Source organism: Agelaius phoeniceus, chromosome 8 (genome assembly GCF_051311805.1).
Source record: "Agelaius phoeniceus isolate bAgePho1 chromosome 8, bAgePho1.hap1, whole genome shotgun sequence".
Taxonomy (NCBI): Eukaryota; Metazoa; Chordata; class Aves; order Passeriformes; family Icteridae; genus Agelaius; species Agelaius phoeniceus.
The window spans coordinates 31,464,397-31,491,837 of record NC_135272.1 but is presented as its reverse complement, the minus strand read 5'-3'; the positions used below and the strand labels follow the sequence as shown (position 1 = coordinate 31,491,837).

Below are 27,441 nucleotides of genomic sequence, written 5' to 3'. Positions count from 1 at the left end.
TTGATCATTTAGCCACCAATAATCTAAATATTCTAACGCTGACAAATACTATCTGTGATAGAATTTCAACACTAATTTTCTAAGTCACATGTTTCAAATTGTGCACGTATTTCATCAGACTGCTGCTTTAAAAAAAATGACCATTTCCTGGTGTACTACTTTTCTCGCTATGGTAATGTATCAGCAAAGTATGAGGTATTTTAGTTTGACAGATTTCACAAATAAATGCTTTGGGGAAGACAACATAAGCTTTGCCAGTGTTTTGCAAAACACTGCTTACCAAAATGCTTGGTATAAACCTCTCCCACAGAGTATCTGCCACAAATACCCATTAGAGCTACTCCTACATTACTAATGTTTCAGAAATACTTCCATCACATCTTCATTGTTTTTTCAATTAATTCAACTAATTTCAATTTATTCCTGCTAAAATATTAGCTCCAACAATAACGCAAAAAATACCTGTATGTATAAACAGAACTGTTACAATTACCAACTATTACAAGCTGGAGTAACTGACACTAATCTTCACTTATTACAGTAAATGTGTGACATCCATCTACCATTACAAAGCACAGTTAATGAATCATTTGGAAAACTACCCACAGACTAAGACAGCCTTATCTCCCTACTGCATGCATAAGCAATAGCCAATGGCTCCGTAAATGTAAATATACATTTTTTTATATTTACAAAATTCCTTCTCAGCAGTCTAAAAGAAGGTCTGCATGTTGAACTAAGGCTTTCACATATGTACAGCAAAAGGAGCTTGCATTCAGCAAATAGTCAGCATCCATTCCTGCTATCTGAATTATGTATACTCCACTGACCACAGTCCACAATAAACAGAAACTAATTTGGTACGTATTAAAAAAATCACAATTAAAAATCTTAAGAATAAGTGTTATTTATAGGCACTAAAGAGAAGTGTTTCTAAACACACCAGAAACAATCTTCTCCTGAAATCAAAATCTGAAAAAAAATCTAAACCCCAGAAAATTCATGCAGACATATCCATTTTGAGGACTCAGAAGTCAAAAAAGTTAGCTATGAATAATGAACTGTTCACAGCACCTAAATGCCAAGAAAAAAGATCACGGCAAATTACACCTCATGAAGAATTCATGAGGTCTAATTTTATATTATTTCTAAATGTTCATTAATGAACAAACTCAGAACATTCTCCCATAAAAAAGAGTTTAGATAAATAATGCAAAGCTCTTACTTTATCTAAAAAAGCTCTTTAATTAGCATTGCAAGTTGTTTGCTTTTACAAGTGAAAACAAATGGTGCCATGGCAGAGGTCCCACAGCCATCTCGTGAAAAACGATGACAAAAGAAGAAACAAACAAAACCTCTCAAAGAAAATAAATGTAGATTCACAAAGGTTTCCCTCATACAATGAGGAACAGGCTTTAACTCCCTGCATATCTGCTCTTTTGAATAGAAGTCAGCACAGTACAAGTCTGTTCCCCCAGAACTTTTCTGCAGGTGAGAAATTCCCCATTTACAGGGGCTGCCTGACCAGTCCATGCACAGCCTTGCCATCTGCTGAGCCATGAACAGCCATGCCAAAGCCAGGAGGTTGATCCATGGGCATGGAGCAGAACACACAAACACATCCAGGTCCCTCAGCCCTGCTCCAGCCCAGGAACCCCAGCCCAGTTTAAAATGCACCAAAGCTGCTACTTGCTCCATAGGGATTTAGCACATTTTTTTTGCAGAATGAGGCACTGGATCACAGAATGTTCAGGACACATCATGCCACCTTCCCATCAGAGTGTTAAAGGAAAGGAACATAAAGTGATTTTAAGCCTTCCTTGGTTCAAAACCACAACTGCAGCCAGAGCAAGAAGCAGGTGCACCTGGACCACACATGGGCTTTTTCTGAAGTGACCTCAGGAGCAGCAAATGATGCTCTGTGTGCAGCTCCAGTACAGATTCTCTTAACTGTAACAACTGTCAAATTTCACTGTCAATTACATTTTTATTAAAGCTTATATACTGCTCAACTAGACTTTGCTATTATTTACCTAATAAATACATCATGAACATGAAATAAAGGAGGAAAATGAAGCTTTTTAGTCTATCTGCCTGGAGGCAAATCCAATACCCCAGAAACAAATCATTATCTAACCCTCCGTATTTTGACATGTTCCCCACTCACACACACTTCTACATGCTACATCTTTACCTTCCTTGGAGTAAAAGTCACATTTAATATTTTAAATATAGAAACAGCTGAAAGTCTCAGCTCAGAAAACTGGCAATCTCTGGCTCTCATGGCACAGATACAGCCGTCTTAACTTGCTTTCAGAGTGAGCTGCACTCAGGTTGAAATGGCATTCAAACATTTTCAGCAAATTCACATTTATGGGTGCCACGATAATTGTACAGAGCACAGAAGTGATCCAAATGGAGAAGACAAAAATGTGTTCCTTTTAAGATGCAAGCCTCAGTTCAAATAAAGGAGAAATTTTTTTTCTTTAATAGCTAAATTTACCCTGAACCAGTCCATTATAGGCTTTTGCATGAATTTACTAAACCAAAATATTCTGTCCTCAATCTGCAGTGAAATGAATGCAAAGTTTACTGGCAATATTTCTCGTTATCACTGCAGTGCCTGAAGGACATAACCCACAGCAGCACCAAGTTGTGCTCTACAAATGGGCAGTAAGGCAGAGACTGCTGCTCTACCAACACAGTGACAAAAAGCAGGCAAAAACCTGTTACTTTTTATTCGAGATTTCACAGAAGTGAAATAAAAAAACCAGATGAAAGTATCTAGGCAAACTGCTGAAGTTACACAGGAAGCTGTGACAGCCTTGTAATGCACCACCCTACCCTCAAACCTGGCCCACTGATAAGGAACAACTCCTAACAACTTTTTCAAAAACAAAAAGTATAATAATGATGCACCCAACAACAGGTTTTCTGAGAGTTTCAGATAAACGTCTTCCGTTCCCACAAAGTACGGGCTCTACAGTTTTGTATTTAATTTTAAGAGCAAAAGGGAAGGAGTAGAGAGCAAAAAGTAGACACCAAAATAAGTTGCAACTATTTCAACATCAATCGCTACTAGTTGAGCAGTAGGGGAAAACACTCTTGGAACTACACATCCAGTAACTACACTAAAGATAGGAACAAAGGCACCATATCCCATCCTTTGCATAATCTCTTACTCTTCCTGCAGGTACTCTGGGGGTAAGAAATTGGAGGAGGAGAACTACAATTATCATTCATAGAGCTCAGCACTCTGCAAAGCTCAGAGGAAACACACAGGACCGGGGAGCAGGTGCACAGACAAGCACTCCATGCACAGCAGTTTCTGGGAAGCACGGCACATTTATAAGGACAACAATATTTGTCCAGAAGCAGACTATAGTTATAATTCTGTGTTGTGTCCTGTCTCAGCTCACAAAATGTGAGATGCTTTATGAACTTCTACTGAGCTTTACCTTCAACTATTTCCAGCTTTTTCTTTGCCTCTTGCAAAAATTATCAGCAACTATGCTGTTGGAAACCTCAGAGGTGTTTGGCTCTATTCTTCAGTGTTCTCCCAGTATCCTGTTGAAGCCCACAGCAACAGCACTTGGAAGGTGGTAGGGAAGAAAGTGGTGTAATAGGTGATGGGCAGAGAAGTTCCCTTCTGTGTCTGGATCAGAGTTATCCTTTTCATTAAGACAAACTGACTCTTGGAATGCTAGCCAGTTACCCCCTCGTTTATTTAAAATGGTTTCACCAGAGTTTATGATAATTTCTACCATTAAATGCAATTCAGACATGAAGAAATGAGGAAACACAGCCTTGATTTCACAGCATTCAAACACCACTACGGAACACAGCTTTGGGGAAAGGCATCAGCAAAAACACCAGGAGAGGAAAATGGATGTGTCCTGTCTATTAGACGGGGGACCCAACATGCTCAGGTTAAAAACCCTTCCAACCACTTGGATCCCACAGACTGCAAGAGAGGCTGGTGAAAGGGATGTGTCCTACTTCTGTCCTGGGACAGGCCACCAATGGCTCCTGCCCACCCGTGTCTCCGGGGGTCACCCGCCGCCTCTGCTCAAAGGGCTGCACTATTTTTGGACTGAAATAAAGACAACACGGTCAGGCTTTCACTTCTGAAGGAACATCTATTTCTTCTTCAATCGCACTTCTACTTCTGCCAAATTCATACCAGGCAACCCTGTGCCTAAAATTTTACAAGGGCTTTATTTTAGTAATTTCATCATTCCAGATTGCTTCTTATTCCCTCCTGTCTTTTCACTGAGGCTACTACTTGCTCTCTCAAGATGCATATGAAGGCTAAAGGAATAAAAAAAAAAAATCAAGTCTCAGCAAAAAGAGCTCTTCAATTGACACTCCAAGCCAAAATTTGATGAAACCATCTTCTTCCTCCATGGGCTGCAGAGTTTATTAGACACCACAAAGGCAAGAAGTCTCCCCATGACTGCATTGTCCCTCTTGAAAAAGAGACTGTGACTAACAGAAACCATATTTGAAATCTGTGTTAACAGGGTGCTAAAAAAACAGATTATACCACCAAAAACATTAAGGACATGAGGGAAACTGAAATACAGAAGAGGGTCTCTCAAAAGCCTACATATTAGACAGTAAGAACATGGTAGAGATCAACACTTAAGACGGATTCTCAGTCTAAAGGACATGCAGCCTAAAAATACACTGAAATGAAAGCAAAGGAAATTGAGAGTCTTTTTATATTTCTGGTTACTATCTGAATTTTATTTTTAGCTCAGTTTTGTTTCCTAATCACTACTTACTTGTTTGGTTTACTGACTCTATTACTGAGTTATATATTGCTAATCTGTAACTGAATTCTATTACTGACTTGGGAATATGTATGTAGCACTGCGTACTGACGCACAGATTCCCACGGGGACGTACACGTTCATGAAAGAAGCAGACAGCTGCAAGTCTTCAGCTGCTGTAGACCTGTCACAATTCCACTTTATGCTTTTTTCCCTTTAAGAAAATAATCTAGAATCATTTGCAACCCCAGAGTTTAGTCAGTGAAACCTGTGTTATGAGCCATACTGAAGCCTAAAAGCATCTACTTACCAGAAGGCAAAGCAAAGCAAGGACAGTGCAGGCTCTCCGTGAAGCCTAGGAACATCCAACCCCCCACTGCTGTTATTTCTACTGAAGTTCTAGAAACAAAAAGCTACAATTTTCAGGAGCCCTTAAGCAATTTAATATTCATTAAAGTTCACTGCAATAGGATTTCAGCTCCTAAGCCATAAGCTCTTCTGAAAATGTTGCCCATGTATTTTTCATGCAAAGCCAGGCTTATGTTAGGCAGGAATGGATGGCTTAGTGAAACACACAACCCAACCAAGATGTTTTAAGGCTCTGTCCTCAACAGGATGTTAATGAAGACACACTGCTAAATGAAATTAGGAAACACTAATCAACATGTGTACATCTCAACTGCTGGCAACAGCATCTCTATGGATACTGCAGCTTGCAGGTCTAAGCGAGACAGACCCCAAAATAGAAACTATGATGTTCAGCTAAGTCCTATCTCCATCATTAGAAATCTTTGCCTGCTGAAAGCTATCAGTATTTCTCTTAAAACTTAACCAGATTAAAAATAAAAAATAAATTTACATCTTTACCACAATTCACCTGCTAGTCTACAGCTCTCTATCACACTAACATTGCTAATGGAAATAACCTTCTCATAAAACATAAGCATTCTAACTTCTGTAACATACCCATGGTAGACAAAGTTACCATGAATTACTGAAAATAATACGCCATCACCATCTTAAAGAAAGTGAGTGGATAATAGAAATTCTAAGTTTGAGAAGCTTCTGGGAGCAAAATAACCAGAAATCACCTTTGAGAGAACAGAGGTAGCTGTTTACTCGGTCTCACAAAACTACCTACAAAATGGCTTAAATGAGTATAAGTTTTAAAGTACTGCATGGCATAAATATCTCAGTAATGCTTAAATTCAAACAATCTCATGCATGAAAGCATCTATGCTAAACTCAAAGACTTATTAGAGATTAGGAATATATTCTTCATCAATAAAGGACAAAATATCAAGGACATATCTGTCACAGGTCAGGCTAACAGATCCATATGTTCTATCCTAGACAAACTATTAATCTCTGTACTACAGAAGAGAAGCATGCCACGGGCCAAACCAAACACCTTCCTTAATAAATGTAAGTTAACAAACATACCCTGAACAGCAAGAAATTAAAAATGCACCAAAACTCCTCTTCAAAAGCTGAGGAGACCTTATGGATAACAATCCCCTGGTTCAAACAATTCTGCTCAAGCACTCAATGGGAGCCCTGCCAAGCTCAGTCCCTGTTCAGGTGCTAGGGGACAGGGGGGAAGACAGACCACCCCAGCTGTCCTGACTCCAAGCCCCACAAATGACATTTCACTTAGATGTCAAAAAGTAACTGGAAATACAACATCCACTATTAGAGATCAGCAGGGGGAAATGTCCTAAGAGCCTAAACACACATGAACTAATGGTTGAGTATTAAAAAAGCCAAAGGAACCAAGTTACTGTCCTCTATTGGCTGTGCTTTCCTTAAAACACACAGCGGCCACAGGCAGGCGCTTTAAAGCTGGAGCTGGATCCACTTCCATCCATTTCACCTCAAACAGGCTGGTGACAGAAGTCACACTGTCACTATTAAAACTACTACCTCACCTAAGCACCCTGGCCATGGAGGCACTCAGCCCAAGTGTCCTGGTCCAGCCTGGTGCTGAAATGCTGGAGGAGAACGTGGCTCCTCCAGCAGCCGCATCAGCTACATACGGCTGCAAAGCTCCTTGATCACCTCAGAGAACATCACACAAGTAATATTCACTTTTGCACTTAGCAAAGACTAACGATGGAAATTAAACTCAATTTCTATCTGAGCATTTACATTTGCGAGCACTTCTTTCAGTAGTTGGGTGATGACAAGCACAGACAATAAAAAAAGGATTCTAAAAATATACTACTCTTTTTCCCTGGATTAGTATGTCTACAGTTAAATATAAACTGTGCTCTATAAATTATCAAACACAATGTCAAATTCTGAAGTGCTCTCCGGAATCTCTCACAGAGCACACGAAATACAGAATGATAATTCTGTCCTGGCCCAGTTAGGCTAAAGAACAATATGCTACTGTGCTGGATCACAGAGTTAGCTCCTATCAACGGCCACACTAAAAATGGCCACAGCCACCACTGTAGCTGCACACTGAATTTTTCAGGACCTCCGCATCAAGCAAAGAGTTTAATTCCCTGAACAGCTGCTCTCACAGGAAGGGAATCGACAGCAACATTGTCACAGTATAGCTGGCACAGGCATATTAGGAAGAATTTCCAGCATTCATGCTTTCTGCTAAAAATCAACTCCCCCCTACTCATCTACTGCCAGTAACTTCATTTGGAACAAAGATATATTAGAACTATTTTTATTTAAGAAGCATTTATTTACATACATTATTACTTCTATGGAGTCGTGACTGTGCCTTCTGCTTTACAGAAATAACATCTTTGCCCACAAGATCTTCTGCACATAGTAAAGGAAAAAGTCACCGACCACCATTAAAAGATTAGGAAGGACCAACAGAAGATTAATACAAGTACTGCAATTAACAGTCACATTTATAAACCCTTCAAGCAGGCAGAAAAGCCAAATACCCCAAATACCTCTGATCCCCAAAGCGGAAAGTGTTAACACTCCGCCACAGTGTAGTGACTTAAATATGGGTTATTTCATGCCGTTGAGTCATGAATTTCATGTTATCTAACATTAAACTGCTGCTGACTATGGGTGTCTATGTATCAGCTGAAGGGGACCGAAAAAAGGCCTGGCCTCCCCTCCAGATTAGCATTCAACTCTTTAAAAAGGTTTGTTAGTATTTTGCCCATGTAGTTTTTTATGACCCTCTCTAATCAGAACTACTAGAACCAGGTTGACTTCCACACACACCAAGCACTTCATAGACATCAAGAGTCTTTTAATTAATCCATGTATTAACCAAAAAAATCCTCACTGTCAAACCTTCCAATGAACTTCTGTCTAGCAATAATAATTCTCAAACTCAAACTCACAAACACCAGTTTTGCTGTTAAGAACAGTAGGGAAACAAGGACTTCCAGCAACTGTCCTGACCAGCAGTAGCAGAAACTCCATGTCCTTGCTGGGCAATTAGACATAACATTACAAGAGGAGGCAGCTCTCCTTCAATTCTAAATTGTGAGTAAATTGTTGTCTTTGCTAGTTTTCTAGAATGCAACCATGAGAGATTCTTAAAAGGAAGAAAAGCAAGAAGGACATGCGTCCTTCATCCCTCATGTCTCTACAAAGGCTTTTCAACAGCACTCAGCCTGGCAGAAAATACTTGGAAGTGCTCAGGAAACCACTCAGCCTCTCCAAAGGGGAGCGCATGCAACTACAGGCCAACAGGTAGGACCGGGGCACAGTTACCTGCTCCAGCAGCAACCTTTAGGGGCCTCTACATGGAGATCAGGTGGGACCTCCTCACCGAGCGTCCCTCAGGAAGCGAAAACCCGGGGAAGCGGTTTGGGTTTCCGTGCGCGGCTCGGCGAGCGCCACCAGGTGCGCGGCAGAGCGGCTGGAGCTGAAGGGCCGGCGCTACTGGAAAGGCTCCAGTGGCGCTGCTGCCCTCTGCCAACACCAACATCACTTACGTGGGCACGGACGCGTTACGTGAGGAACCTTCTCGAAGCACTGCAAGCGAGAGCCACCTCCCATAGTCACGGGCGTCTGCTTTGAAACAAACACACGTTATCGCGCCACCTTCAGCTCCAAGGGTCCCCAGCGCTCCAAAGCCACCAAATGTCACCGCCCTGACGCCGAGAACATGCTGGCGCACGTCTGCAGACTGGGAAGACTACCAGCAGCAGTATACGGAATTTTATAGCAATTAGAGAAGTTTAAAATTAAAGGAATAAAATAAATGAAAGCTTATTTTTCCCCCAGAATTCAAGGACGAATAATTTCCCATCACAACAGCATTGCTGACGCAACTGCGCGTGCCTTAGCAACGAAGGCGTACTACAGCATTTTCTATACATCGTGCCTCTAAATATTGTCAAAGCCAGGTTTGCATCTTACACGGTGCAACTACATTTCCAGAGAGGACACACAAAGGTTTAGCTATCCTTTGTTTTAAATATTTTCTTACTATTCTGTCTTTTCTCCCCATTTAATTAATAATTCCTAACTGGTTCTCAGCATTTCCTGGCTTGTACAGATTTTCTTAGCCATTGAGGTGCAAGTCCTCATGTAAGGCACTGTCAAGGGTAGAACAATAGGTAAGATGGGCTCTCCACTTCCTCCCTACTTTTTGGGGCTCTAAATAAGCAATAACGCATCAGGAGCTCCATTAGGGCACGCAGATTTTCACTACATAAAATAAAGCTCAGCCTAATATTGCTGAGCTAATTCTTAATGAATTCATGCAAGCAATGTAAATGCTACAAATAAGACAATGTTAGGCAGTTCCAAGAATTAACTGCACTCTTACTATAATCTCATCTGAGAGTATGTAATTTCTAACACTGATGTTCCAATGCTATTGCAAACTCTGAATATTTAAATGAGTAAACAACAAACAAAAGGTCTCATCTTCAGTGCCCCAAGCTATCATCCAAAACTAGTTATAATTAAAGGTGTGAACAACGGAGTAACAAACCTGCAAAGTCAAGGTTCTGAGAAATTAATGGGCATCACACCACTGCACCAGTTCAAATTTATCACTCATTATCTCCCTGACTAGCACAGTGCTGTTTCACATATTAGTGCCTCCTTCTTTCCTGCAAGCCTTTCCTGCCTTTTCTAGATGGCTAATTTTATACAATTACTGCCTCTGACACACTGAGACCTTTTCTCCCCCCCTTTCTTCTTCTTGCTGTAAAGCTAGTGACCTACAAAAGCCCCTTGCACCTAAAATATTCCAGTATTTAAAAAAGTAAAGACTGATCATTTGAGGGGAAAAGCAAGCAAGGAGTCTCTAAGTATCTGTTTCTCCAACATCTTCCCTTTACATTATCTCAAATGGTTAAACATACCCAAAGGCTAAGGCAAGGTACAGGCACCCTTTAAACACGTTTTATTAGGATTTAATCTATCAATCATACTTGTTGAACTGCAACACCGCCCTCCTCTTCACAAAGTTCCTTAGAAAATTAAAAATGTGCCTTCTTTTAAAGTTGCTCCAAGTCCTACACCGCTGGTAACTGGACATTTACAGAAACGGTTGGGAAGTGTTACATTGCACATATGTCCTTTCCCTCCTCGTGCAAATCCCAGCATTTTCTTTAACATCCATTCAATTGGGAAAGGAAGATGCACATGCACAAAACACACACACAAATACACACGTACCCATCTCTTCCTCCACCCTACACAGAAAGGAAAAGAGCAAGAGAAGAAGAGGAGTGCAAGGGGGAGGGGTGACTTTCCATCACAGATTAGTGAATTTTGCAAAATCTGGCCTATGCCTTACAGAGGTACCATGCTTTTTAACATCTACTCGCTTATAGTAAAACTGTTTGTGCCCACTTCTCCCCCAAAACCCCAATGACATTGAAAAAATACTGCATTGCAGTATTTGCCAGTGCATCGGAGTGTATCCAGTTAGCTGTCCCACAGACAAACAAATGTACATTTTAATGTGTCCAGGCACGTAAATGAAGTGTGCAGAGGACACAGATTGCCAAAATGGACAAGTGGATTTGTCAAGTTATCTGCATCTCTCTCACCATAATATTCTCTGCCACTGTCCATTTCTTGCCTGGGCTGTTTGCTGAAATTATTTCCAAAGTCCAAGCTCCCAAAGAAGACACCAAATTCCCCTGCCAGAATATGGGATGCAATCATACCTTATTTCTTCCGAAAAACCTCAGGGTTTAGAGTGGCTCTAGGTTATGTACCAATAGTATGACAATTACTCACAGAAAATAACCTGCATTTAATTAGTACACTCCCAGCATACCAAATAGGAAGGCTGAGGAAAAAAAAACCATTCCCTGCAAGTTAGAAGATATTATTTAAAAAAAATTAATCCATTAAATATATGTAAGTTTAATGCAACTAGATTTTCTTTCAATAGAGTCACAATATTTAACAGGACCAAATAAAGATGATGAAGACTATTTCAAACCCATTCAAATGGGATTTTTAAGTATACCCCTTCCAGCTCATTGTAACCATCCTTTGTCACAACAGCTCGGGCTCACTTTGAGAGAGCTCAAAAAGGTAAAATTAATAAAGAAGAAGAAAGCAAAGGAGGCAACCAAGCCAGTCACCAGTGGAGAGGCATCCCTGTATCTAACATGGGAACTTGATTATGCTAAGTACATGAGGATAGGATTTTAAACTGATGGCTGGTATTTACATTGCATCAATATCCAATTGCAAGATTGCCTCCTTTCTGACTAGTACACCAAGACAACAGTTTTTAAAAAAAGGAAAATGTCATGTCTAAGGACAACTACATTTTCTGTATCTTTTTGTCTCAACAGAAAGGTTTTACATTTTCATCGTTTAGCATTACTAGCAATCTTAATTCTATTTCACTAACTTAACAGCTATTTTTTCTATAGGAAGATTTACAATGCAATCTTTTACATGCAGAAAGAAAATGTCACTATGTACATGCAGGCTGTATTCATTAATATAATCTTAAAACAAAGAAAAGAGGAAGATCAGGGCAGGAACACGTGCACCGTAAAACAACCATTGCATTATTTTTAAATCTTTGTAGAAACACGAAATTGAACAGAAAATGAAAATGTAACTACTAGCTGATGACTCTTAAAACAAACAATGCAGCTGTGTATAATAAAAGGCACCCTTATTTATTGTCATGACTAAGTTAACAGATTTAGAACACAGTATCTCTGTTTTGGACAGTAGAAAAATTATTTTACTCTCACGTACAACTACAATGCATGTCAGAATGCATCTCTGCACATGCACAGACTGTAAAATACGGAATTTTACACACGCACACACCCCCTCAAGATTTTTTCTCCCCCTCTACATTGTAAAGCAGTGCAGTTTTCAGAGGGCCATTCAATCACTTTTTCACAGAAAGGACTGCAGCAGAAGCAATACTTAAAACAAATTAAAAAGGGTATTTAATTTTTAAAATTCCTACTTCAACCAAGCACTACTATCCCTGCTTGAATTCGCATTCAAAGTAACCCTGCACCAAAGAAAGGAATAAAGTAAAAATATCTACAAATCCGAAGACAGAAAGAAAGGCGTGTTCTATATTCCTGCTTTGCTTCTTATGCCTCCTGATGTGTGATAGATGAACGTTTTCTGGGCAACCACATTTTTATATCTTTTACGCTACCGTCTATCACTTACTAGTCTACTACGCTTTTTTAACACTTCTAGCACCAACAGCTATTTCCCATTATTGTTTGCCACTACAATTAAGAGACCATCACGATTAACAAAATATTCAGCCATGGTTTAAAAAGTAGAGTTGCCACAAGGAGCCCGACACTGGAAGTGGATATTGCTCCAGCAGATAGAGAACAGACTGTGGCTAAAGGTGGGGCCGGAGACGAAGAGAAGAATAATTTCAGTATTTTTGTCAATTCCTCTCAGTGCCTAAACCCTAAAACATGGTGAACTCCCCTGAACCGATTATTCTGCCATATAACCATCTGATTTCGTAAAATTACCAATATCACTTAACACAAAATCACTGCTTAGGGTAAATTCATTCTACCTACTGTTCTCATAGGGACATTTGCTGGAAAATTCTAAGAAATGATTTGCAGAAGCTATCAGCTGTGGGAGTTCACTATTATATCTCTGTCAACTTCATTCAATATAATTTACATTTTTTTTTATACTGCCTCACAGGATTCCTTGCAATTTTTTGCACGTACAATTTCACAGCAGGGAGGGGGAAGAAAAAAAAAAGATAACCCTCTTTTGCAAAGGAGAAAGAACAGATGCTTAAAACCAGATTTCTAGAAATCACTGTAAGCCTGAGCCAGAAATGTAATTAACACCTATTTATAAAGAATAATTAAAGTTGTGACTGCCACAAAGAAGAGCAGAGATAATCGAGGTAGCCCCTGCTTCTTTTTTTTTTTTAGGTTTTTTTTTTTACACTGTTTGCAGTATTCCCACATGATTGCCACCTGCTCCCCCACTCAGCTTCCCCTATGCTCGTTTCCCCGGCAACCTTTCATTGGCTTTTCCTCCCAGCTATCGCTTTCAGTTCGGCTGCTCAGTCTAATCTTATTTGTTTTACACCCATCAAAACAAGCAGCTAGACAAAGACAATCCTGTAAGAATGGGAAAAGACCGTCGCTTTGTTTCCCCGGTTATAATAAATATCCGCGGCAAAAGTCTGCAAAACGTTAAATTAGGGGGGAAAGGGGGGGGTCCCCGCGCCCCCCCATCCCGGGGCTGGCAGGAGGGCCGGGTATTGTGCGGGCGGCCCCAGCCCCCACCCGGGTCGCCCCGCTCGGCGCAGCCCCGGTGCCCGCAGTTGTGTGTCTGATCATGCCATTTTGCACAATCTGTAAGGAAAAGCACAAAAGAGGGGACGAGATGAGCACGTCCGGGCTCCTCCGCCAGGAGAATACGGGCTAAAAATAGAAATACTATTTTTCACATAAATGGCTTTTGACTTCTCCCGGCATTTAAAAAAGCACAAAACAACACGGCTCTCCCCCAACCCCCCCAACCCCAGCCCCCACCCCGACACAAAAAAAACACACCCTTGCTTCCATCCATCCATCCATCCATCCACCCATCCATCCATCCATCCTCGACAGCACCGGCTCCATGGGAAACGCGATACCTGGATTTTTAGAGGCGATTATTAGGTTTGTATTTAAGGCTGGTGTAATAGGAACGGAGATTAAAAGGCATCATCGGCCGCCCGCTCCGCCAGGCACACGCGGTACCATGACACCGTGACTGTCAGCAGAGACCATCCGCGCTCAACTGAAACGCAACGTTCAATGGAAACGCTGTGGAGTGCCATCGCAGCTAGGCACGGTAAATGGATGTACAGATACATATGCACACGCACAGGCAGACATATCCCACCGAAAAAAAAAAAAAAAGAAAATAAACAAGGCTCTCTAATTTTATTTTATGACTCACGATCCGCCGCCCTGAACAAAAGAAATTCGCGAGGCACACGAGAAACGAGACAAAACCCCACGAGCAGGCTCTCCCCGTTCACTTACCATTTTCAAGCCATTCCACTCCATCTGTGATCACAAAGATGGACCCTTACAGCCCCTCACAGAGTCAAAAGCAAAAAGAGCGTTATGTAAAAGCTGACATTCCTTCTTACAGCGCTGCTGCCCAACGATGCAACAAAATCGACATATACTAGGCACTGCAACACATACAAGCCTCCTCCTCTTTTTATGAGGTCACGACAGGAAACTCTTTGAAATACAATATGCAGCATTTACTGAAGCTCATATAAATCACCCTCTTTTAAAATTACCATACCTATTGCGCAGTCCACCAAAAACAAAATTACCAATCTCGAGGCTTTTTTTTTTTAAACATTTCCCCCCCCCCCCCAAGGATTTTGCTCTGCATTTGTATCTCCAAAATGTCAATGTGGAAATTAACTCTCCCCCACCCTTAAAAAAAAAAGCCTCTTCTTCCTTTTGCATTTCAGTTAGCCACATACCAGCCTTGCATTAGAAATGAGCTTTTCTCTTTATTCTGAGAGAAATCGCAATTACCTTAAAATGACAAAGTACATCCTTTATTAAAGGATACGCAGACATTAAATATGAAAGAGAGAGAGCGAGAGAGAGGGGGAAAGAGAAAGGGAGGGGGGGAAAGGGAGAGATCATGTACAAACAGATCAGTAGCAGAAAACTAAATTCATGGGAAAACACAGACTGAGGATGATGCAGATTCGGGGAAAACCTGTATGTTAGCTTCTATATCTACCTCTATATAAACCCGCTACGATCAGATTTTAAAACTACTAATACCTACCATAACCATTCTTAATGGCAAATATTGGGTGTCTTGAAAGGCTTCAACTCTTCTAACGGTTTTGCTAAGGTTTCAGGGAATTATTTTATTATTATTATTCTCTCTTTTTTTTTTTGAAGAGCCACAAAGCACACTGCTAGACGTTTGTGCAGCGAGAAATTATTATCGATAATAAAAAAATAAAAGCGGCAGCGATAATAATAATAATAAATAATAAATAATAATAGCTAAGTATATTATCTCGTTGTCTCAGTGTGGTGCTGCGGCGGGAGGGCGGCGGCGCCGGCGGCGGGCGGAGCGCGGAGCGGCGCGGGGCGGGACGCGCGGAGCGGAGCGCGCGGAGCGGCGCGGGCCCTGCTGCGACTGGCGGCCGCCGTCGCCCCTTTACCGCCATTTATGGGACCATCTGTCAGCGGCGCCGCGCGCTGATTGGCCGAGCGCGCCGCGCGCGCGGGGGGGGCCGGCAGCGGGGAGGGAGGGTGTGTGTGTGGTGTGTGTGGGGGGGGAGGCGTTGCGACATCAGGTGCTATTGAAATTAGCCGCTGCCAGATTGACAATGTTAATGATGCGGTGACCTCTACAACAACAGAGACCAGATTTCTGAACTGCTGCTTGTGTCTAGTAATTAAGGCCCGGTTGAAGAAACAACACGCAGCCCCGTTTTTTTTTAAATTTTTTTCTTTTTTTTTTTTGGTTCCCCCTGTTCCCACCCCTGGGCCCGGCGGTGCCATACCTCGGCCATGCTCCAGTGCCTACATCTCCTTACCTCCTGCGCGCCCCGCTCCCAGGTCCGGCGTATTTTAACCACCTTATCTTTTTCGACAGTTGCTTTCCGGAGAAATGCATATTTAATGATCTGCCTCTAGGCTTAAAGGCACAACAAAAGCACTTTGACGTGCATTTAAAGCTGCATTTATTTTCAGGTACTATTGATTTTAATAATCAACCCATCTCTCCTTCCTTCCGCCCGGTGAGGTTTTTTAAAATACGTATTTTTAAAGGACTGGATTTGATGTTGCTGCCACTTGACAATGTCTAAGGCACAGCAGACACCTCTTTATCGGGCGCTCCCCCCGAACGACAGTAGTATTTCAGAATTATTTTGCCACCTCGCTTCATTATTCTTCAGCTCGACAGGAAATAAAACAACAGCAAACTTGGAGCATTTAAAAGAATTTTCTTTTCCAGCCTTCGAGAAACGTGCTTAACTTAACAATGCACACTCATTAATCCTCCGCTCGCTGCCACTGACAAACTAACAAAACTTCACTTCCAACAGCAATATTTTACCCCCTTCCGACCACGGCAAGTTCTGTAAGAATTCTCACAAGTTAGGATGCATTCATTTCTTTCTCTTTACTTGAGAGGTATTTTCCTAAAGCATGTTCTGTAGTAAGTAACCAGGCATAGCACTCTGTAATTACAACAAACCTTGAATTTACATTTATCTCAACTAAAGCAACCGAGTATTACCCTACTAATACACATAGGATTGTTTAGTTTCACCATCCACAGATTCATTTCAACAACTAAATACTTTAAAAAAAATAAAAAAAATCAGTACCATTGAAAGCGTTTTTATATGTAAGAGCTGAAAACCGAGAAAGCTAGGATGGGCCACATTATAAGCTCACTTAGCTCTTTCCTAGAGAAAGAAAACCTGACTACAAACCACCAAAACCATTTTCAAAACACATAAATCAAATCATTGTTCTACAAGTTTCATCTTTCTAAAAGTATAAATATTCCCTTCACACTGCTAAGCTGGGGACTGACATTCAGTACATTTTAAATTTCTTTAAACCATAGATACGCTCAAACACACACAGAGACTAAACACACCAATAAAACGTATGAAATGTAGTAAAGCTCATAAAATCCAGCTATACACAAACCAAGCAAGGAGAAAAATCACATTTAAAAAACATCATACAATCTATTTGTGGAATGAGCACTGAATTCAATTAAAATATGAACAATGTGAAAGGCTGCAGAGGATTTCTCTCACCACGCATCTCTCTGAGCACATTTGTAGCTTAGTAAAAACTAACATAGATTAAAGGAGCCTGTAAGATACATTTCCTAACTCAAATTTAGGTGACCCATTAGACTGTGTGAACACACAAACATCAAAATGCTACAACAGCTAGTATATTACCACAGATTCCTGTGCAAACATACATCAAATATTAAAGTTAGATCTGTAATGCATATTTTTTACTTAAGGTCTCTTCAGGGGTTAATAACACCAGAGAAGGCACCCAGAAATTATTTTTAAGTCTTTTCAACTTCAGCCTACTTCGTTACTATAAATTCGTTGTGCATATCAAGATTCAGCCATTTTTCTGAAACAATAATCGCTCGCTGCTCCTCTCAAAAATTAGCTAATCTTATCCATCTATAAATCCAGGTACTCTGCACACTGACCGCTTTCCCAAAAAGCGCCCCACACACGCAGCCTTCCCGAGAAACACTAAAACAAATGCTCAAACATCCTCAGAGGCCTCTCTCTGGAAAGACAAAGGCAGAATCCTATTGTTGAAAAAGTCAACCTTATTCTCGTGTTTCCAATAGTACCATTTATCTTTCAGGGAAAGGGACTGACCACCGCATCACGGTGGTGACATTTGTAAAGCATCAGATTCTCTATACAGTCTCTCCAGCATCAGCCAGCAAGCCCCTGAGCAAAGCATATTTTTAGTGCAATCTTCCATCCCCACAAAAAGAAACTTGTCTTAAACAGCTAATCCAATATCAAAATGAAATCACAGGGTTGTTTCCCAGCCCCCCCCTCCCTCTCCTTACCATAAATGAGCAGTTTCTTGACTCATTAATGACAGTTTCCCTTAAAAGAAGTGATCTCATATCACTGAGCCCCTCTCCACCACGCATACATCCCAAAGGTTGCGGGTATCTTAGCATCAGTAGCCGCTAGCAAGCTCTCTCATACAGAGCCCAGATGGACTATACCAGAAGCCAATTCAGCGTTAATAACTACCTACTCTGTGCAGTTTAGAAGCCTTACGTGGCATAATGTCCTAGGCAACAGCAGCCGATTGAAACCGCAAATAAAAGACAACCCAATTCTCCAAAAGCATCAAAAGGAAAAAAATAATAAATTGAAGAATGATTTTTTAAAAAAAAAAATCTCTTACTTGCATAAGATTAAACTGAATCCTTCACCAACATATGAAAAAGGAGAAAAAACAGATGCTGCCCAGAAAAAGTGACAAAATATTACCTCATTATTTAACAAAGCAGCATTAAGCGTCCTGCTGATTTCAAACATCTTGCCACAGATTTTGGTTAAGAGAAACAGAAAGAATCCTTTGCAAGCCCTCTGTCTGCAAAGGGTTCTTCAATTTTCTTGCGCACAACAGAATAGTCAATATGTTATTTCCCTAGAGTTCGCACATTAAAACATCTAGTCAGTGAGCTGAATTTTCCCCTTATCACACTGTAGACTCCTGTTATATGTACTGCTCTCTTTGCAAGATTAGCCTGCCCCAAACATGGCTGTTGTTTAAACTATTCTTTAAAGTAACAGTTCACTCCATAACCACCAGGTGGGCAGTGTACACAGATCCAAGTAACCATCTTAAAGATTTTTCTTGGAATAGCTGCTGGTTGTGATATACAACGTAAATCCCCCCTACACTTATCAAGCAGGAGGAAAAAAAATTGTCACTGTTTTATGCCCTTTCCTCCCCAGCAGCAAGCCCAAGAACAAAACCCTAAAATCACTTAGCTTTTAACGCAGATTTTTTTTTTTTAAAGGGACCTTAAAATTTATAGAGGAGCTTTCCATTCAGCAAAAGTGGTAAAATCCAATCAGTTTTGAGAACAAAGTATAATTTAAAGGGAAAGCACACCCAACTAACTGGTTTGTATTACAGAAGAACAAAAAATCAGCACTACGTTCACAAGAGGGTTCTTTCATGGGAAGACAAAATTCAGCATGTAAATAATTCTGCTAGAAAATATGAACTATACCTTCAAGCAAATTGAAGACAACTTGATAAGATACTGCTATGACTTACTGTGGCTTAAATTCATTTACTAAACCACTGTTGCACGCATCAGAGCACAAGACTGAAATACGTGGAAAGGATCCAGTGTTCAATAGCACCTAAGACTCCCAAGGTATCAAACTGTCCCTATTCCATCATGTCTGCAAGCTATTTAAGTATTTTTTTGCCACTTCATTTAAGGTCAAATACCTCAAGAAATACTTCCATTACTATAAAAAGTACCAATTCACTAAACGCTCTACAGCAACACCCAGAGGCATGAATGAGATTGGGATCTTTGTGTTAGGTGCTGTACAAACACATTTGAAAAGTCATTTCATACCGAAGGATTTACAAACAACATTTACAAGACTGAAAGCACAAAGCAGAGGAGTGAGAAAGAACAATAAAAGAGCATCACAAAATGTCTTTACCAGCTGGGAAGAATTGCTGGAGGAACCAAGGCAATTCTTCCCAGCTGCAACCTGTGCTAAAGCAGAACCCAAAAGGTTATTTGCTGAGGTTAAAGAATAAATGCATTAGATGGACAAAGGCTTCTTTAGATTTGCCACCTACAAAGCGCCATCACCTATTTCCTTTCATTTATAGCAATCCATGCTGAGTAAGTATATGCAGAGTAGTGATTTTCTTTGCTGGCCTTTAACTAATATTAAAGTGATGCAGTAATGACTTAACCTTCTTGAATATGTATTGAGTTTCAAGTCATCTCTTTTTATATGAGAAAGGTTATTTGCATCGATTTCTGTTTGCATGAAATAAGCTTATTTTCTCATTCACCATATGCCTTGAACACTAATTAAAAGTGTCACTTTCTTCTAATGTAAAAACGTAATCACTTAGTAAATAAGTATTCTTGGCTTTTTGGTCTTTGTGATAATCTATTTAAGGACTTTTTATTTCCACGTAACTTCAGTGCTTTGATTACCACACACCCCACTCATGTAAAGAGAGGTGTCTTACAAATGCACATTTTTGTTGGATTTTTTTTTCAAATAAAAAGAAAAAAAAAAACTATCTAGAATTACATCTTTAAGGACCCATACTCCTATTACCCCGAGGCAAATCCATCCAATCAATATGAAACCATTCACATGCCACCATCTGCCAAGCTGTAGAGCAATGTGGCTGGAACAGACCTCTTATAAAGCAGCAGTGGTCTCATTTTCAGTCTATTAGGCAAGCACCAGAGCTCTCGTGTGCAAGGACACAACACTCCAAAGTCAGACCTCCTCACACCACTGTCTCCCTGCACTCCTGAACTCCTGTAATTTTTGCTGCTTGAGTTTTCACACTAATCATCAAAGCAAGAGGGAGGAGAAAATGATCAGTAACAGTCCTATTCCACTGCAGCACAAAATAAAGAACTCAATTTAATTCTATCCTAATATGATTATAGCAAACCATTTAAATGCTGCTGCCTGTGAACTACAACCTGGCATTTTCCATCACCTCATTTTCTACTCTTCTGGAGATCTAAGCATTTATCTCTGGAACAGTTTTACTCTTTTCCAAGACATTCCTCTCATAAAATTAACATTTAATTCTTATCAAAGAGTTATTTTGTTGTTTGACAGATGGGAGGGTGCAGGTGGATGAGGAACCAAGGAGAGGCATGTGTGAGCAAGAGATGGATCTCGTGTACAAAATGATTTAATAAAGATAACGGGCAGGGAAAGGACATTACACAATGCAAGCACTCGGCTTTGTCCTATGCAGTAATTCAAGAACCTCTGTGGAAACAGCCTCCAGTTCAAGATACCACATCAACACTGTCTTCAGCAACACTGAGCTCACACAGTGCTTTCATCAGAACATCTCATAATAATTTAAAATATCCTCCACCACCTATAACCCCATGCAAATGCACTGCATAACTAACTAAAAAAGTGCACTAGGAGAAAACAGGAACACGAAGGTGTGCAAACCCCTTATAAATATACACAGAAAAAATTAACTAATTTTAAACCCTCCGTGAAATTACAAGAAACTGAAAAGCTAAACATGTAATTCATGTGATGCTGACAGTCACAAACTCAGATGAGAAAGCTAGAGCTGAATTGTTCATGGCATCTAACCCAAAGCCAGATTTCAGCAAAGAGAACAGGAAAGAAAAAAAGAAACCAGCCCAATTAAACTGACTGCCCTTTGCTGTACATGTGTACAGGAGGTGGCAGGGACTAGGGGGAAGAGGGAAAAACAATGGCTAAACAGGTTATTTACTCACATAACAAGGGGGCTTTTTCCACTGTTACTTGAACAGCTAACAGTTAAGAGTATACATACATAATTTATCTACTGAGTAATTTAAAAAAGAACCAGCAAAATAAAACACCTTACCAACTGCCCTGTGGAAATCAAGCAGGAGTGGGTGATTGAGACTAACCTTGCATGACATTGAAAATGTTTTTCAGGCTCTTAAAGGTTAGTGAATGAAGGTATTTCATGAAACAGAGTTAAATTTTTAAGGCTTCACTGCAAAATATGTAAGTCATGATAATTGAACACTAGCCATATAAAAAAAAAAACCCACAAAATTTCTGAGAAAACACTAGTTGAAAAAGATGACTGACATGGTCCTGAGCTTTTATTAGCTTTTATTAGATGATCCACTCAGAAACACAGGAACCTGTCCCTGCCTCCTACCCTGCCCCTGCTGTGGAACCCACTGACAAGCTGTACAAGCTCTGCTGCCGATGCCATGTTCTGTGTGGTGCAATGAAATTCCTCCTGATGCCGAGGAGATGAAATATAACACACAGGTACCTGGAAAAACTATCACCTTTTGGATCTGAACCCAGAAAAGAGAGAAAGGAAAAAAAAAACCAACCCAGAAGAAGAATCAAGAGTAGTCAGAGCTCTAGCTCCTTAAAGAGCTAGACGCTAGATACAAAACAAGACAGAAAGCCTTCCTAAATACTTACAACCCTAAATGAGGAATTTAGATGCACAAAGCTTAGGCAAGTAGTCACAGTTCCCACAGAAATCACACTTCAGCTGCTTTTGCACAAATATGCTATTTAATGTTGCTTGCCCACTTTCTTTTTCATGCCTTATGAGATGTGTAATTTGGATACTGCATAGCTGCTCTAAGTATCACATGCCAATTTTCCAAAGATGTGTGTATTTGCAAACCCCACTGTGGATACTTATGTTTGAACGCCAGGAGACTGGAACAAAACTCTCCAGGGCACAGCAGAGCACAGAGGTAACAAAATGAATAGATGTAAATACCACTGATGGTGAGAGAAGCCTTAGTAGTGATAGGAACCACATCCTCAGTGCCACAGCTGGAAGCTGGGCAGCCACACAGATTTAGGCACGCGCGTGTGGCAGTGAATAACCTCAGCAGAGGATTCCTGGGACTGTCAGGGCACAGGCCAGCCAGGGAAGGGGGCCAGCAGCTCTGCTGCAGTGCAAGAAGGCTTTGGAGAAGATGATTCAGCACCTTCCCAGCAAGTCTGAAGGCCAGCAGTGTCCTTGGCCCCACACTCCTCTCCCAGCTCTGAATTGCTGCTCTGCAACACACAGCGTCTACTTGGTCCCACTATGTCCTGCCTGGCCAATTTTCAACACATTTTAAAGAACCCACTGTCAGCACCACAAGACTGAAAAGCAAAAGGCAGCATACACTGCAGGTAAACATGTTAACACAGCACTAAGAATTACTGGTACCTTTCTCCCTCTTCCAGTTCTTTCACTTTTGGCTCAGGAATAGAGATTTTAATGCCTTCAGTCCCCTGATTTTGTTTTCCTCCTTTTAAATTCAGAGATACTAAAAGTTGCATGCGACAGACATCCTAAATCCTACAGCTTGCTTTCCTATCACTACAAGCAGAACTCAATCCTACCTACAGGGAGAGTTAAAACATTTCTACATTGCTGTCAATTTTGTATAATACAGTTAGCAAAGTTTCAACTGAGCACAAATGAAGATGTTTTCAAAGATTTATGACTGCATTTTTAAAATGTATTTACTTGTAAATAATGAAAGGACCTAGACACTGAAGAACTCCAGACTTACCAGGGAGATTTACATGAGTTCAGCCATTTTTAATGTGCCTATGTATAAGCACAAAAACCCTCATAAAAAATGTGAACAGGGTCTTGCAACCAGCATCACCTAATTTTAGAACAGTTGATGGATTTGCTTTAAGCCCATCTGTAATACAGTGTGCTATACACCTTGCACTCAGGCCAAACAATATCAATAACAAGAACAAAGATAAAAACCTGAAAGGGGATTAATGTGCTGATGTTTCCAAGCTTTGAGACAGTGATCAGAAAGAGATCTGGGGACGAGTGTGAGGTGGCTGGATCAGAACAGAGGTACAGGAGGAATCAAAGGAGACCTGTGAGCAGCATGCAGAAGGGTTATGTCTCCTGCAACTTGCAATTACACAGGAAGGATGCAGAAGCAGGGAAGATACAAAAGAGAATGAAGACAACAAAAAGCATCAAGAGCTATTAATTGTCCAAATTACTTCTCGTTAGAGCAGCTGGCACTTACACAAAGTATTTTAGTAGCAGCAGGCAGAAGGTAAATAAGTATTACAATTTCATACATTAAAAAAAACCAATCCTCAGTAATTTATGGGTAGACCCTTTTGTGCAACCTATTCTCAAACCAAGGATTCTGGAAAGGAGAAGAAGTTTAAAATGGCTTTACTAAGCTTGCACCTGTATATACAAGTGCCAGGACTTTCAAGAAGCTTCCTGTGTACATCTGTTTTATTTTACCCCTTAAGAAATAAAGGTTAGGTAAGCTGCCTAAATAAGGTACCCAAATCTCAGGGATAAACAGATCCCAGATGAATATGGCTAACACAAGTCTTTAGTGTATAATTTAGATTACAGAAATGACAATTTGATAATAAGGAAGACAAGTTGAAATACAGAGAAGGCAATGGGTATGAAACCCAGAACTGATGCAGTATTCTCTCTTTAAAAGAAGAGCAATGCCAACACTGAACTTTGCATACTGACACAAAATCAGGGAGAGGCTAAAGAAAGACAACTGAAAGAAATCATCTGCAGCTCCTCTTTTTGCCCTCTAGAGTTCCTGGAGCTCATCTCTTGGGACGAGGATGACTGTAGCTTTCCTACCCAGGTCTCAGATTTTCATACAGACCTATGGTTTTCTTTAAACTTTGTCTTTTCAAAGTGTGACATACCTTAGCATGGTATGATTTTTAGCTTCCTTTAAAGTAGGGCAGATGAACAATGGGTATTTTTAATACTGTCCTTTTTAAAAAAAATAAAAATATGCTAGTAGGTATAAGAGTTGCTCTGGTGCCTAACCTTCCTAATAAATAACTTTATGTTACAGTTACCTAGCAATAGATATTTGGTGCTAGGGCTTCAAGGGATTTGTGCAGCCCAGCTGGAGAAGCTGGCAGGTTGGCACCCAAGAGTGAATTCACTTCTGTGCTGAACTGTCTCTTCCACAGCCACAGCTGATTTGTTTTTTCATTGAACAGGCAGGTAGAAGATGAGGCAGCAGCCAGGCTGCTTGTGGTTTCTCCAGTCTGTGGAGAAAAGCTGCATGTGAGAGGATGGGCTTTACCAGTCCTAGAAGCCAGTGTGGATGAATTTACCTCACCTGAGGTTACCCATCTGCTGGGCAGCGACTCTCCCCAGCCCTTTGTACAGGAGGTTCTTAGGAAATGGGCACTTCCAAGGCACAGTTCATCTGTCCTGTTCTACAGATTTCTGAGAGGAAGATAAAGCAAGCTCTTCTTCACTGGCTGCACACTAGGGAGGTCTCCAATGATCACCAGGGGAGCCTTGCTCCAGCAGAAAGTCCACCTTTGGTCAGCCCAGTCCCACCATGGGTTTACCAGGTGACCAAAGCTGATGGTCTCCAGCTGACCCTCACCTAAAGGAACTTTGGCCACACTAGGGTCTCAACTCCACAGTGCAATCCTTGATTTAACTCAGCACAGCTGTTCATAAGGACAAATAAGTACTTCAGTGAGTAGCAATTCAAGCAAGGCAAGTTTAGCACAGACACAGACCCACACCAAGGCCAACACTCAGTGCACCCATAACAGCTACACAAAGCAAATCCTGCAAGACTACATTGGTCTGTACACAGAAAAAGCCTAACATCTTTGGAAGCATGTAAACAACTCATCAAAAGGAAAAAAAAAAAACCCAGCAAAGTTAATTTCATGAACTCTAGGCTAGATAATCTTGCTTTCATAACAAAAGCTTTGATTCTGGACCTCCGAACAGCAAAGCCTTAAGAAAAAGAAAGGGTTCTAGTACATCCAATTTATGACTGTTGGGAAAAGCAACAATCACATCAAAACAGCTGCTCTGAAAACCTATCCAGCTACAGGCCATCACCCTGCAGTTTAAGAATATTTCACTCCATTGCCTGAACACATTTATATTCTTCCAGGCAGTTTTCCTCATGTTTTATAAGGATTCCCCAATGCAACAACAAACGATCTTTCTTTTAATAGTATCACTGGATGCGTTGTAACCTGCACCTAGGGACACCCTGCTCTGCTCAGATAAAACTTAATTGTTCTTCTGACATCGTACAATGAAGGAACTTTAAACTCACATAATAAACAAAACAGTCCTCTATTTTGAACATTTTCCATAGTCCCATGCCTAAGAAAATTCACTTAAAATGTTCCAAGCAAGCACAGATAACCAACATAGAACTAGTGTACAAAAAAATATGTTTACTTTTTTTTTTAAAGGTGTTAAAGGACAAGATTTTATTCTGCTGTGGTGGAGGGTCCTACTTCTGTGGGTAAAGGAAAGCCAGACATCAGTGATGCTGTAGAACATTTGACAAGGAATTTCAGCTGCTGGCAACAAATTGCAAAATCACTCCAGCATATTGGTGCCGTGTCTTTCTCCAGACTACTTCCATAATTTTGTGCTTTCTGCCAAAGTAACAGGGCAGTATAGGTGCACACCATAAAATTCTGTGGTTTGGTAGTGGAAATTTCAGCTCATGACCTTTGAGGTTAATGGTGCTATTTAAATTTAAGACACAATGAAGCTATTAACCAATTACTCCCACTGACCTCACTGTTAACTGGAAGACTGTCAACACAGAAAACGCGGCCAATTATTTAGGAGCAATCATCTGTTCAGGAAGCCACCCTCTTCAGCTGGTTGGGAGACTATCCCAGGCTGGAGGATGATGACATGGCTCTATCCATTCCTGCTGCTGTCACTTCTCAGCTGCCACATGGGCACAAAGACTTGGATGCTCAGCAACTCCTACTAGCACAGAACATTCCTTAGCAACCTGGATGACTTGAGACACACAAAGGTTTTCTTTGCTCTTTCCACTGGCATCAGTCAGGTCTTAGTATGTTCAAGACTCCCCAACACACAGGGCCTGTGCCCACAGCACCAGGTATGAGCGCTGCCATGATAAGGACTGCAGCTCTGCACATGATGCTGACAGATGCAGAATTCCCTCCAGTAATGAACTCCCTGAATTTCATCATTTGCTGTTCCATGTGGAAAGCAGAGCCAACCTCTCCTTCTGTATCATTAGGATCATAACAGTAATTTATTAAAAAAATCTGTCAAAACTAGATGCTATTGCACATTTCATAAGCTTTTAAGTAATGAATGAAGGAAAAAAACATCTCACAGATACAGTCACATCAACTATGCAAACCAAAATAAGACCAGATACTAAAAATGAATGTTGGGAAAAAAACAACATGTAAGTGTATACAGTAAAATCTTGCTCCAAATGCTTCCACAAGACCCAGATAGAAATAATTTTAAAAACACTGCAATCAAGCTTAATGGAGTCTTCACTTGATTCATCTATTTAAGAATCCAGAAAAAAAAACCCTCACAATTTCTACACAAGAGACTGCTTGTAAGATTCAGATTAAGATGAACAGGCCAGATGCTCCAGTGTACCAAATTTGCTCCTCAGCATTTTCCTATCCTGCCCACCAACTCAACCTCACCATTCTGTGACAGGGCAAATGCTGAGCATCAGAGCTGACAGGTTAACAGGACAGAGGAAAAAAAAGCACATCAGCCAATGACATTCCCATACTGCAAGAAGATCCCAAATGTGTTGTTCAACACTACAAAAAGCAACATAACCTGGCAAAATTTCAAACAGGTTTCCAGTGGAGTGACCTGCAGAGAGCAACATGAGACTCTGGGAGCGAGGAAAGGAAGAAGAGCTGGGAGCATGGCACTGCCATGCACTCCCAGGGTTGAGTGCCCTGATGGGTCCCACCTGCAGCCTCCACCACCACCCCAGCCCAGGTGCTCCATTTAAGCTCAGGGCTTGGGGACAGAGGGCACAACTCTGAGTTTTCAGTTTCTAAGTAGACCATTTTACCATTGAGAAAGTGGATGGAAAAACAGACAATAGGCAGCATAAC

General features: G+C 40.8%; 1 protein-coding gene across 7 annotated transcripts in view; it reads right to left on the bottom strand.

Annotated features, from left to right (window-relative positions):
• The window catches only part of ELAVL4 (ELAV like RNA binding protein 4), a 64,191-nt gene extending 45,799 nt beyond the window's left edge, over positions 1-18,392 (bottom strand). Inside the window, exon 1 of one of the 7 annotated variants that reach the window (XM_054638422.2) lies at positions 18,265-18,392. In XM_054638422.2, coding sequence (XP_054494397.1) covers positions 18,265-18,312 — 48 coding nt within the window. In that variant the 5' untranslated portion in view covers positions 18,313-18,392. Of the gene's footprint in view, positions 1-13,851; positions 14,035-14,245; positions 14,432-14,761; positions 14,822-15,023; positions 15,396-15,789; positions 15,884-17,828; positions 17,970-18,264 lie in introns of those variants that run through there. The other 6 variants (XM_054638421.2, XM_077182505.1, XM_054638424.2 and 3 more) reach the window with 6 other exon arrangements.
• Positions 18,393-27,441: the final 9,049 nt, after the last annotated feature.